At 40.9% G+C, this 13,726-nt stretch overlaps 1 protein-coding gene across 4 annotated transcripts in view; it reads right to left on the reverse strand.

Annotated features, from left to right (window-relative positions):
* Window positions 1-13,726, reverse strand: part of UQCC1 (ubiquinol-cytochrome c reductase complex assembly factor 1) — a 108,012-nt gene that overhangs the window by 57,027 nt on the left and 37,259 nt on the right. For all 4 annotated transcript variants that reach the window (XM_009437000.4, XM_009436999.4, NM_001280459.1 and 1 more), the window contains 2 exon segments: window positions 13,022-13,094; window positions 5,389-5,446 (listed from right to left, as the gene is read on the reverse strand). In XM_009437000.4, coding sequence (XP_009435275.1) covers window positions 5,389-5,446; window positions 13,022-13,094 — 131 coding nt within the window.

Here is a 13,726-nt window from a genome sequence, read left to right on the forward strand (position 1 = left end):
CTTTCATCATATTTATCATATATGGTGGCTGAGCATAAGATTTCCTTTTTAAAAAGGACTCTGCTGATAAAAAGTTTGAAAACCACTAGATCCCTCTACCTGGAAGGCTTTTTCATCCACTCTTTCACTTGCTAACTTCTACTCACCCTTTAGGTGTCAATGTAAATGTCCTCTTCAGTGAAGCCTTCCCTGACTGACCCACCCCTAAACTAAATGAGGTTCCCAGCTTCTCCCACATAGCCTTGTCACATCCTCTCATTGCACCTATCACAGTTGTATTTTATTAGTGATTTGTTTAATGTCTCTCTTCTCACCTAAGCCCTAAGAGGGCACAAAATAAATTTGTCTGCTGTACACAGTACCTTCAATCAAGAGACTAAATGCCATAATTTTATGAATCTATGTTTAAGTAGGTACTTTAGTATTAATTAACATTAATTTAAGTATTTAATTAGTTAATTTAGTAGTTATAATTACTAAAGAGGAAAGCAACTTAATGCTTTCAGTTAGCCAGACCAGCACCTGAATTTCCTCTCCACCACATTCTAACTACTTCTTTGAGAAAGTTCTCTGACTTCTCTAAGCCCCTGATCCCTCATATGTAAAATGAGAATAAAGTAGTTGTGAGCATGTGTGAAATAATGTATGTAAATAAATAAATGATAATATACATAAAACACCTAGTAGTAATTGTATTTATGAAATACCTGACTTTAAAATAATCTTTAAAAACAGACTACATTTTACTCCCTCTCCATCGTACCTCCATCATAGGTATGTTCCAATTTTATTTGTTCCATTCCATTTTATAAAATTAATTTCTGCATTGAGAAGGTACTAGTGCTCCATGACAATTTGAAAAGGGGAGTCTCTACAAATCTGTTAACACTTATAATGCCAACACAAATTCCAACTACATAAATCTCCCTGCCCAGAAGGGAAGGCTTCAAAGCAGAGATAATACCTGAATTGGATACTGAAGGAAAAACAGGAATTTGTCAAGTGGAGAGGCGGGGGAAGGGCCTTCTAGGCAGAAGAAACTTTGTGCAGAAGACTTGATATTTCTACTACATAGTTTTGCTTTTTCTTGCAGAGAAGGGAGTAGTGATGGTAATAGTGCCTAGAATAGCAACAAATGAGACTAGTAAAGGCACCATAGGTCACATTTGATCAGATGTGAATGCCATGATATGAAACTTTTATTTTATTTTATTTTCTGAGATGAAGTCTCGCTCTGTCGTCTAGGCCGGAGTGCGTGGCGCCATCTCGGTCACTGCAACCTCAGCTTGCCAGGTTCAAGCGATTCTCATGCTTTAGCCTCCTGAGTAGCTGGGACTACAGGTGCCCGCCACCATGCTTGGCTAATTTTTTTGTATTTTTATTAGAGACAGGGTTTCACCATGTTGGCCAAGCTGGTCTTGAACTCCTAACCTCAGGTGATCTGCCCACCTCAGCCTCCCAAAGTGCTGGGATTACAACCGTGAGCCACTGGGCCCGGCCAAAACTTGTATTTTATTCTGAGAACGATGGAGAACATTAAGGAGTGAGTGCATGTGTGTGCGTATGTGTGTGTCTGTTTGTGTACTGACCCCATTTGTACTGAGAAGGCCAGTGGAATGGGGATAGGGAAGCTAGAGGCCAAAGACCACTTTTCAAGTACTGCTGGTTGCAACTCAGTGAAATCAATTTAGTGGGTGACATTATCAATGTCTGTTTAAAATGAATTCAAATGGAATAGAAAATATCAGGGGTTCCCTCTCTCGGCCTTGGAGCCTCCCTCCCTCTGTCTCTGTACAGGGGAGCTGCTTCTTTCTTCCTTCCCCCTTCTTTCTTTTCTTTCTTGCCTATTAAACTCCTTGTTCCTTAAAACTAAAAAAAAAAAAAAAAAAAGAAAGAAAGAAAAGAAAATATCAGAGATTACCTGACATTATAAGGATAAATTTTACAGAACTTCTGTATCAGATTCATGTGTCCATTCTGGTCACAAAGTAACATGCATTTGTTACGATGGGTCAGAGTCAAAAAAATTTTGAGTTAGGTGACTGAGCAGGTGAAGGGGTGAGAGAAGAGACAAATGAGGGCTCCCAGGTTTCTGGTGTGGGCATGATGCCAGTGGCCAAGACAGGATATAGGGGAGGAGGCCTGCTTTTATCAAGTCCACGTGGGATGCTAGACAGCGCAGACAGTGGCCTCTCTCAGCATTTTTTCAGCAGCCACAGTCAATACTAATCTTGTTCAGCAAAGACAATGAACACATAGTCATTGCAGCTGCAAGCTCAAGTGAGTATACAACTGATAAGGGTCCTCTAGGAGCTGGAGGGTGTCCCAGTCCTAAATCCTAAACCACAGAAAAACTGTGAAACTAAAAAAATCAGACAGGATAAGTGAAACACCATTTCCTCCAGGGAACTAACAGGGTGTGAGAAATCTTGACCTTATTCTAAGAGTCAACAGGGAACCCTTACCCTTGGGAACCTAAGCAAACCTTCTGAAATGTCAGCGACCAGGGTATTTTTGTTTATTAGTAGTTTGTTTGGTTTTGGTTTTGTTTGGCGGAGGAGGCATTATTTCTATTTTTCTGTTTTCTAAGCCTCCTCCCCCACCCCACACTACCACCTCCAAGAGGTACTTCAACCCCTACGCCTCCAGCAAGTCCACTGAGTCCTGTAATCTTGATGTGGCTATCCTTCGGTTACCCTCCTGGAGCTTCAGGCTAAGAGAGCAGGGCCAATAGAACATGGCTTCTCCACAGACTTGGGGTGGATCCATCATTCCTCCTAACAGCCTGCCCACCCCGCCCCTGCACGATTCCATTAGAAGAAAGACTTCTCCAAGTCTTGGAGGATCACAGCACAACTGAGCCCCAAACTAACTACTTTCCTGGTGACCCTTCCACTACATTCCTCAATAAACCTGCCCCAGACACATCAGGCAACTGGCTGCCCTCAAATACTCCATGTTCTTGTACACATTCTATCTTTTGCTCCTAATATTCCCTCAATCTAAAATGCCCACCCTTTCTCTGACAGAAATTCTAGTCACTCTTCGTGGTGCATCTCAAATGTCACCTCTACCACAAAGCCACTCTTTATCCAACACTCCACCCCATCACCAAATCTGGATTTAGTTACACCACTTTGTGCTTCCACTGCATCTGCCTGTGTCTTGGGCACAGCATTTCTTTCACTGGCAGGCATTATAGGCAATCGTGCTTTATGTCTGTTTTCCATTAGACTTACATTTCTTGAAGATACAGACACAGAGTCTGTATCTGATTTGCCCAAAAGAAATTACCAGAAAAGAATGCATGTCATACCCTTCTCTCCAACATCCCATGGTCCTGCACACATAGGAGGTCCTCAAGAAGAGTGCTGATTCAAACTGAAAAGCTACAGATTCTTTCCACCAAAACCTGTATATCATCAGAACTAGGCGAGAGAAAGAGTGGAAGGGGAATCAAGTATAGATTTGAAGCAGACAGCTTCCCTCTCTCGATTGAACTGGGGGTGGTACACCCTACTCCTCAGAAATTAAACCAACCTCAGCAAGGAAGATTAAGCAGGCACAGTTTGGAAACTTTAAAGAACTATAAGTAGTTTCAAGGTTCTCCCAGCTGCTGTTAGTCAGGTATTGACCTTGGGATGTGGTCACAGGAATTATATATTTTATTTTATTTTGCCATCCACTCCCTCTAACACTGATACCTCTAGCTATATGGGCAATAAAGAGTCTTTCATACAGGTTCTGAATATTATCTTTGAGTTCCCCTAGCCTTCTTGCAACCCTCCCACCTTTCCAGTGAGTAATTTTACAGTGCCACCTCTACAGTCCTCCTCTCCTAAAAAAGCACTTTTTCCCTTCAATATATGCAGCTTCCTTCCCTGAACGCTATGCCTTACCCTTCACCATTCAGACAACAAGATGGCAGTGTGCCTTTTAAGCTACCTGATGCGTGGCACATTTCAAAGAACTAACAGGTAGAAGTATAAGGGTTTTGATAGTTGCAGCTTCCTTTGTGATCCTATAAGTACTTCTTACTCATATTTATTATATAACTTAGGCATTCTGATTTATAATTGACCATTTTACACATCTTATCTCCCTCACTAGACTGTGAGCTTCTTGAGAACTATTCCCTAGTTCCCACAAAGTGCCCAGGATATGGTGTGCACTTAATAAACTACTGCTTAGAAAAAGATAGCATAGGCTGGGCACGGTGGCTCACGCCTGTAATCTCAGCACTTTGGGAAGCCGAGGTAGGTGGATCACTTGAGGTCAGGAGATTGAGACCAGCCTGGCCAAGATGGTGAAACCCTGTCTCTACTAAAAATACAAAAAAATCATCTGGGCGTGGTGGTGGGCTCCTGTAATCCCAGCTACTCGGAGGGCTGAGGCACAAGAATCACTTGAACCTGGGAGACGGAGGTTGTAGTGAGCCACAACTGCACCACTGCACTTCAGCCTAGGCAGCACAGTGAGACTATGTCTAAAAAAAAAAAAAAAAAGCATAAAATAAACTGCCACCTTAGGCCCCTAAGCCAAACTCAGTGTAACTGTGTGAGTACAGAGGAAGAAACATTTCAGAGGTGATCAAAACCAAAAAGTATATAGTAGTCAGTTGTATGATGCAAAGGCTCAGCTGAAGGCAGTCTCAAACAAGGGTCCTTTTGACAGGGCAGCCATTCCCATGTTCCTCAGATACTCACTATGGTCAAAGTAGTAAACTTAGTTCTCCAGAATTTACTTTCCCAAGATCTGGCAGTTCAATAAATACATTCCCCAGCCCCTGACTTCAACGACTCTCCTATATCCTTCTGACCTTTAATACTGTGTAACATTAGATGAAAAATTGATTTTTTTTGGCTACTTATTTCACAGCTGAAGAAAAAATATACTGTTTAAGGTGTTAAATATTTTTACATGCAACAAACCTGGCATGAAGCTAACTTGTATGCACATTTTAGAGGTACAGGCGTAAATGTCAGTGCTATAATTTGTTATAGGTTTCTGATGACCAGCAATGAAAATGACCACGGATTCTCACAATTCAAACCACTTTTACGTAAATGTGAACTTTCCTAAAACAGCCAAGGGAGAGAAAACTTTCCATCCAAGCTCATAGAGTCTGTTAAGAGATACTGATAGCATTGTTCACTGGGTTAGGTGTTCTCTGAAAAAATCCTACAAATATTAGTTTCCTTCTGGGCTTATGCTTTGACCTTTAATAAAAATGTGCTTCAAGACACCAGTTATTAAAATGAAAGGAACAGTTTTTAACACCTGAACAACTGCCATTTCATATAATCAGCCCTGCTGAAGGCTATACCTTACAAGTCAGCAGTGTTTAAAAAAATACATTTGGTGACTTCATTTAAATTGCTCACTTACCAGACGTGGAGTAGGGTTATAAGAAACCATGAATTGAATGTATCAGGCATCTGACACCCTAGAAAATAACAATAAGGTATAAGTATGTGAGGGTTTAAAGGAAGCATATTGACCATATATTAAATATTGGCAGGCACGGCACTTATGGTGCTCTCTGATTATGCTATTGCAGAAAAGTCCAGTAGAACAATAGGGCGAGACCACAGGATAAAAGAACTTTGAATCATAGCACGCCAGGAGTAAAAGAAAAAAAAAGGATGGATGCGGTGGCTCATGCCTGTAATTCCAGCACTTTGGGAGGCCGAGGTGGGCAGATCACCTCAGGTCAGGAGATCAAGACCAGCCTGGCCAACATGGCGAAACCCCATCTCTACTAAAAATACAAAAATTAACCAGGCGTGGTGGTGGGTGCCTGTAATCCCAGCTACTGAAGAGGCTGTGGCAGGAGAAGTACTTGAACCTGGGAGGCGGAGGTTGCAGTGAGCCAAGATCGTGCCACTGCACTCCAGCCTGGGCAATAGAGTGAGACTCTGTCTAAAAAACAAACAAACAAACAAAAAAACAACCCATTGAATTTAGTCAGACCACCAGCCTTCTAGTTCCAGCCCTGTTACCAGCTTGTTATGTGGCCTTGGACAAATCACTTCTCCCCTTTGAGTCTTGGTTTTCTCACTTTGCAGAATGTGGCCTAGATGATTTCTATGGTTCCTTCCAGCTTCCGTGTGATTCTACAGTATTTTCCCTCCATGGGCTTGAATTCTGAAAAGCTAGGCAAACACTCCCTTACTTTTTTCAGTTGGGCTCCACTGAGAAGCTTAAGTCTTTCTAGTATCCTTTTCCTGTCTTCTTTCTCTAAGGTACCCAATGTGCTATGGATATGGGTGTGCTAAATGATTTGCCCAAAAGAAATGACCAGGAGCTGGGTGCAGTGGCTCACACTTGTAATCCCAGCACTTAGGGAGGCTGAGGTGGGTGGATTGCTTGAGCCCAGGAGTTTGAGACCAGCCTGGGAAACATAGTGAGACCCCATCTCTACAAAAAACTACAAACATTAGCTAGGCATGGTGGCATGCACCTATAGTCCCAGTTACTTGGGAGGCTGAGGTGGAAGGATCACTTGAGCCAGGGAGGTAGAGGTTACAGTGAGCCAAGATCATTTAACTGTACTCATGCCTGAGTGACACAGCAAGACCCTGTCTCAAAAATAAGAAAAAAGAAAAAGAAAAGATCAGGCGAAAAAAATCAGGGCTCTAGGGAGCTGCAGCTGAATAAGAAAGCATATTGTACTTACTGAAAGGCTGTTCATCACCCCCCAGAAATGACAAAACTGGGAAGGGCTTCTCCTTGGTTTCAGATCCCACAAATTAGTTCTGTGCTCAGACATCAAAGCCTCTCAATTCTCACTCAGCTAAGAAAAGCCTCCTGCTGGATGAGGGGTCTCCCACTGAATGTGCCCGCCTTATTACATAACAGGGAGAAAAGCCAGAGCAAGAGGAAGATGCAAAAAGAGAATAAGTGGGGAATTTGGGCCCTTATGGTAGAATCTGTCCTTTGGGGCAATGACTCAAGAAAGAAGCGCTATCCTCTGCTTTTCAGCAACCATCAAGGTACATGATGTACTAAATGATAACAAAGAGGGGTCACTAGGAGGTAACACATAGGCCCGGACCCCCATGAGGTACATTAACATCACCAATAATAAAGAGCTGTAATTCACTGCAGGCTTACTATGTGCCAGATGTTCTACTGGGTTCTTTACATCCATGAGCTCAATGAATCCTCCCAATAACCCTGAGGTAGGCATTGATATTATCCCAAATTGACAGGTAAGAAAACTGACTCAGAGAGACCAAGACAATTGCTGTTCAAGGTCATACAGCTATGAAAAGAGACACCTGAGATCAAATTCAGATCTACTTGATTCCAAACACTGTGTTCTTAATCCTGCTCTAACAGCCTCTCTAATACCACTATCAGAAACTAACTCACTAAGGGCCCATCTGCATACCAGATCTACTGCAAGCCATGTCAATACATTATCTCACTCAATCCTCACTTTAACCCTGGAGGGAAGCATTATAATCCTCATTTTAGAGATGAGGAAACAGACTCAAACTAAGTAACTTGTGGGCAGCCACAATATTAACAAGCTAGTGGCAGGGCTGCAGTTTGAATCCAAGTCTGTCACAAAGTGACACCAAAATACTTTGGTGAGCTTACTGGGAGGTGCCTAGCAGCTGTCAAGTCGACTTCCTCTCAGAGCCCAGCAGGAGGGAGCTGAAGGCTGGCCTGGCCAGCCATACAGCTATTAAGACACATGCCATCTGAGAATGGGCCAACCACCCTCCACCTAGACAAGAATAGCCCTGAGAAACTCTGAAGCCCGGATCTGAAGTTGGGTCTTTTTTGGATGCTAGAACAAAACATTAAAAAGAAAAATTTTCTTGGAAGTCTGTCTTTCAATCTGGAAAATGAAATTTGGCTGCTTCTAAAGGACAATCTGTTCAATTGCTACCTCTACATCAAAGCTTCTCAGCAGCCTCCAGGAGCCTTTCCAATTTTCTCAGAGAGGGAATCAGTTCTTGGGCTGGAAAGCACAGACAGACAGACAGGCCAGCAGCTGGACTTGGGTCACCATTTCCCCTTCTGGGGTCACCTCAGGGCTGAGGGTGGGAAAAGTGCTGGTGTATGATTGAGTCCCTATACACAATGGTGTCAGAACAGAAACCCACAGGGTAAAGCCCTAAAAAGTAACACCATTGACTGTTGACTGTGAACTATGCAAAAATACAGCAGATTCTTTAGTTCAATGAAATGCATTTAAACACTTCAAAGTTAAAACCTGCTGTAGTATTTTGCCATGATCACACTCTTGCTCCAATGCACATTCAGTGCTTTAGTTTCTGAAGCTAGGCACTTTCTTTCTTGACATCAAGTTGGATACAATTAAATAGTTCATTACTGTTATGGGGTGGCAGCATAACACAGTTGTACATTTAATGTGGGGTCAGACTGCCTGATTCAATTTTTTGACTCTACCTCTCACTCACTATGTGACACTGGGTAAAATTACTCAATTTTCTTCTCTGTAAAAATGAGAAAAACAAGATAACTGACCTTGTAAGATTTTTGTGAGAATGAGATAAGGCCTATAAAATGTTTAGCAAAATGGTTAGTATTAAGTTAGTAGGTACTCAATAAATATTCACTATTGTTGGTTTTCAGCGAATTATTTAAATAGTAGAATTGAAATTATATTTGAAAAACCCCACTAATTATTTCAGATTGTATCAGTGATAAACCTCAACCACAGACTCAGAATGTATTCATTAAGGAGCCTCCTCTCCAAGGCCTCCAGTCTCTTAAGGGTTAAAGACAAAGCAGTCTGCAGACAACACTGTGGAATTCAACAGGAGCTCTACTGATTGACCACCTCTGCTCCAAAGTGCTCTTCACAGCGAACATCTCTAAAAGACCAGTTAGCAAACCACAGTGTACTCATCAGTGCAACATGCTCAGACAAAAGACATCCTCAAAATATCTAAGAAACAGCGGGCTGCTGAATTCTCAGGACTCCAAAAGTTAAGCCCTAAAATACCACAAGTCCAAGTGAGCAATGACCACTTTAAAAAGTACAATCTTGGGAAGCAATATATATATACTGCTTTCTCTTGTTTCTTTTTTTTTTTTTTTTTTCTGCCCAGGCTGGTCTTGAACTCCTCAGCTCAAGGGATCCTCCTGCCTTGGCTTCCCAAACTGCTGGGATTACAGGTGTGAGCCACTGCACCCAGCCCCTTTCTCTTATTTCAAACCTGTCTGGCCTACTCTTTAGAATCCAAGCCACAGGAAAGTCAGTGTAATTATTTGAAAGATATTTGTCATCTTCTGCATCCAGATGGTATATTCCAGATTTGTTCTCTTTTTATTCACTAGCCACAGTTTGGAAGCACTTTGGTTTGATATGAAAACTTAATCTACCCACACATGACAAAGATGGGCCACAACAGAATGTAATAAAAATGAACATGCTATAGGTCTCAAAAGGAAATTCTCAAATTGAGTCTCAGAAAACCTGAAGAGTGGCGTTACTAAAAAATTTACTTTCTCCCTAGGTAACTACTTCAAAGACTAAGCTAAGACAAAGCTCACCAATAGATTCACACTATAGTTAGTATAAACATCAGTTTCCAATACTAATAGAAAATCTCACAGAGGTAGTTTGCATTTAAATATAACAAAATACAAAAAATATTAAAATGAATTACATTTTCTAATTTGCAATTACACTCATTCACAGACAATATGTTATAGTGGAGAAATCCCTGGATTTTAAACCAGACAACACAGGTTCAAGGCTTGGCTACGCAACCCTGGGTGAGTCACTTAGCCCCTTTGAGCCTCAACTGTTTCTGAAAACAAAATAAAACAAAATGAAAACAGTAATACAAGCCCTTCCTAGCCCACAATATTTTGTAACTCCTAAATGAGACAAATATAAAACCATACTATATGAGCTAATAGTATAAAACAGTTATTTATAAACTTTTCTTAAGTTTTATAAGTAGTTTACAACAGGCTATGAATTGAAACATGATATGTTAAATATGTAAAAAGTCTTATTATTCAATACTACAATATTAACTGAAGAACCTTCAATAATGAACAGCTGGCCAAGACAAAGTTATCTAGTAAACATCCTTTCAAAATAATTCTAAGAAATTTCTGAGTTATTTATTGAATCAAATATAAAATAGACATTAAATAGACATCTGAGGATGAGGGTTTTTTTTGTTTTTTTTTTTTTGAGATGGAGTCTTGCTCTGTCGCCCAGGCTGGAGTGCAGTGGTGTGATCTCGACTCACCGCAACCTCTGCCTCCCGGGTTCAAGTGATTCTCCTGCCTTGGCCTCCCGAGTAGCTGGGATTAGAGGCACCCACCACCATGCCCAGCTAATTTTTAGTAGAGGGTGGGGGGGTTTCACCATGTTGGCCTGGCTGGTCTCGAACTCCTGACCTCAAGTGATTCACCCACCTCAGACTCCCAAAGTGCTGGGATTACAGGCGTGAGCCACCGCGCCCAGCCTGAGGATGAGGTTTTAAAAAGACCTGATGAAAAATACTTCACACATGGATTCAAGAAGGCACTTAAAGGAAAAAAAAAAAAAACAGGCTGGGCATGGTGGCTTATGCCTGTAATCCCTGCACTTCAGGAAGCTGAGGCAGGATCACTTAAGGCCTAAGACCAGGAGTTCAAGACCAGCCTGGGCAACATAGTGAGACCCTGTCTCTACAAAAAATAAAAATAAAAAAATGACCCAGGCATAATGGCATATCTTTGTAGTCCCAGCGACTCAGGAGGCTGAGGTGGGAGGGTTGCTTGAGCCCAGGAGTAAAAGGATGCAGTAAAAGGGCTAGAGCCACTGATTCCAGCCTAGGTGACAGAGCAAGATCATCTCTTAAAAAAAAGAAAAAGAGGCCGGGTGTGGTGGCTCACGCCTGTAATCCCAGCACTTTGGGAGTCTGAGGTGGGTGAATCACTTGAGGTCAGGAGTTCGAGACCAGCCTGGCCAATATGGTGAAACCTCGTCTCTACTAAAAGTACAAAAAAATTAGCCGGGCATGGTGGCACATGCCTGTAATCCCAGCTACTTGGGAGGCTGAGGCAGAAGAATTGCTTGAATCCGGGAGGCAGAGGTTGCAGTGAGCCGAGATCACACCACTGCAGTCCAGCCTGGGTGACAGAATGAGATTCTGTCTCAAAAAAAAAAAAAAGAAAAAGAAAAAAAGCAGTTTCTAATATTAATAGCTTCATCAGATAGAGAAAAAATATTTTTTCCTTTTGGACTAACTTATCCTAGACTAACAAAGAAGCAGGAAAATATTCTTTCCAGGTTATGAATAAAGAAGAAAGGAAAGGTGAACACTAAATTGGAATTATAATTCAGTATGGTATTTTAGTTTTTGGTGTCAATCTGCTGAGACAGTAAAATAAAATGATTTGTATTTATTTGATTTTTAAAAACCAAAATAGGCCAGGTCCCATGGCTCACACCTGTAATCCGGAATTTTGGGTTGGGAGACTAAGGCAGGTGGATCACATGAGGCCAAGAGTTTGAGACCAGCCTGGCCAACATAGCCAAACCCTGTCTCTACTAAAAAAAATACAAAAATTAGCTGGGCATGGTGGCGTGCACCAGTAGTCCCAGCTACTCAGGAGGCTGAGGAACAAGAATCACTTGAAACTGGGAGGTGGAGGTAGCAGTGAGCCAAGATGGCGCCACTCCACTCCAATCTGGGCAATAGAGCAAGACTCAAAGCAAGTCTCAAAAAACACGATGCAACAAAAAAATAGTTATTAAATAACCAAAACTGCACCCAGCTTTCTTCATTGTTGTGAACACAATTATATACAAATATTTGTTGCTAGAGAAAAATCTCAAATGTATACATTTAGGTGTATGCTGCTTTGAGGATGTGACTATTACCACAGAAGTACACAGCATACATTTCCTTCCAAAACCTGTGGAACTGGAAATGATTTAATCTCTCCCAATTACAAGTACCTGCTTTAATTAACTTTGTTAATAATATAACTGTTTACAGCATCAAAATTAATACTGTGATAATAATCAACTGCTTCTGACAGTCTAAACCAGCAAAACCCTTTTGGAAAGCAATTTATCAATGAGATATACATAATAAAATTATATATGCCTTCTGACCCAATAGTCTTTTAACATGAGAAAAATCATAATTAATCCAGGATTAATTAAAACAATTAAAAATTAAAAACAGGAATAGCTGGCCAAACGTCCATGTCAAAATGCTAAGTAAAACATCCAGAATGGGCCAGGCACAGTGGCTCACGCCTGTAATCCCAGCATTTTGGGAGGCCAAGGAGGGCGGATCACGTGAGGTCAGGAGTTTGAGACCAGCCTAGCCAACATGGTGAAACCCCATGTCAACTAAAAATACAAAAATTAGCTGGGTATGGTGGCACATGCCTGTAATCCCAGCTATTCGGGAGGCCGAGGCAGGAAAATTGCTTGAACCTGGGAGGTGGAGAGGTGGAGGTTACACTGAGCCAAGATCGTACCACTGCACTCCAGCCTGGGCTAATAGAGCAAGACTCCATCTCAAAAAAAAAAAAAAAAAAAAACCATCCAGACTGTAAAACAGAATATGTTTACTATGATATGAATACTCTTATGTAAAAAGATGCATGTGTGGACAAGGGAGATAATGTCAAAGTACAGTTTGTTTGTTTTTTCAAAATAAGCAAAATGTTTTATTTATAGGATCCTTTTGCTCTCTGTTTACTCTATTAAAAAAGAAAAGCAGCTGGGTACAGTGCCATGTGCTTTTAGTCCCAGCTACTATTCAGGAGGCTGAGGTGGTAGGACTGCTTGAGCCCAGGAGTTTTAGGCCAGCCCGGGCAACACAGCAAGACCCTGTCTCTAAAGAAATATATACAAGAAGTTTTTTAAAGAGAAAAATAGACAGTTTGGATTATATGCTTTGTGCAGGAAAAACTGTTTCACTAGGGACTAAAAAAACCTATCCTATTAAAACACAACCATAAAAATGAAATGCAGATTTGTTCTCCTTTTCAGTACTATCAAGCAATAACTTACTTAGAAAGAATTCCTCGAAGTCAGTTTTCTCCACACAGCTAGTATACATGCGCAGGGCCGCAATCTTAATCTTCTAGACAAAGAGAATAAAACCAAACTCAAGACATGACCAAGTGGATGTTCTACTTCCATTAGACATGGGTCACAGAATCTTATATTTCTTCAACTAGAAGGAAGGGTCCAAACCTCTCTCTAGGTAATTTAAACCAATATAAATTTTTTTTGTTTTCTTACAGCTTAGCCATTCATACAGACTTCACACAATTTTCATATTTTAGGACTTTAGCATGAAAACCTCAGAAAGGCTTTTCCAATATTTAAATGAAATCTCTCATTTAATTCCAACCTACTTCACCACATTTGTGCCTCTAAATCACTGTTTAGCATTATCCACATTAACTCTTTAGAATCTGAAATCCTTTATAGTAAAAAAGTACACATTCTTCTGGCCAAAATCAAAGAAATATACAAAAACCCTCAAGCCTTTAATCTTTCCTCAGAGGCACTACTATCTATTCTATAAATCTCGGGGGATGGAGTAAGCGGTATCTTTTTTCCAGATCTTTAATTTTATAGTTTGCTGATTAACACTGTGTCTGTAAATAAGGGTTTCTAATGACTGTAAAATACAATATAAGAATCAAACTTTTACTATTCCCAAAGCACTAGGAATTCTCTTAGGCTTTTGATATGAGTGGTGGTTTT

Source organism: Pan troglodytes, chromosome 21, assembly GCF_028858775.2.
Source record: "Pan troglodytes isolate AG18354 chromosome 21, NHGRI_mPanTro3-v2.0_pri, whole genome shotgun sequence".
Classification (NCBI taxonomy): domain Eukaryota; kingdom Metazoa; phylum Chordata; class Mammalia; order Primates; family Hominidae; genus Pan; species Pan troglodytes.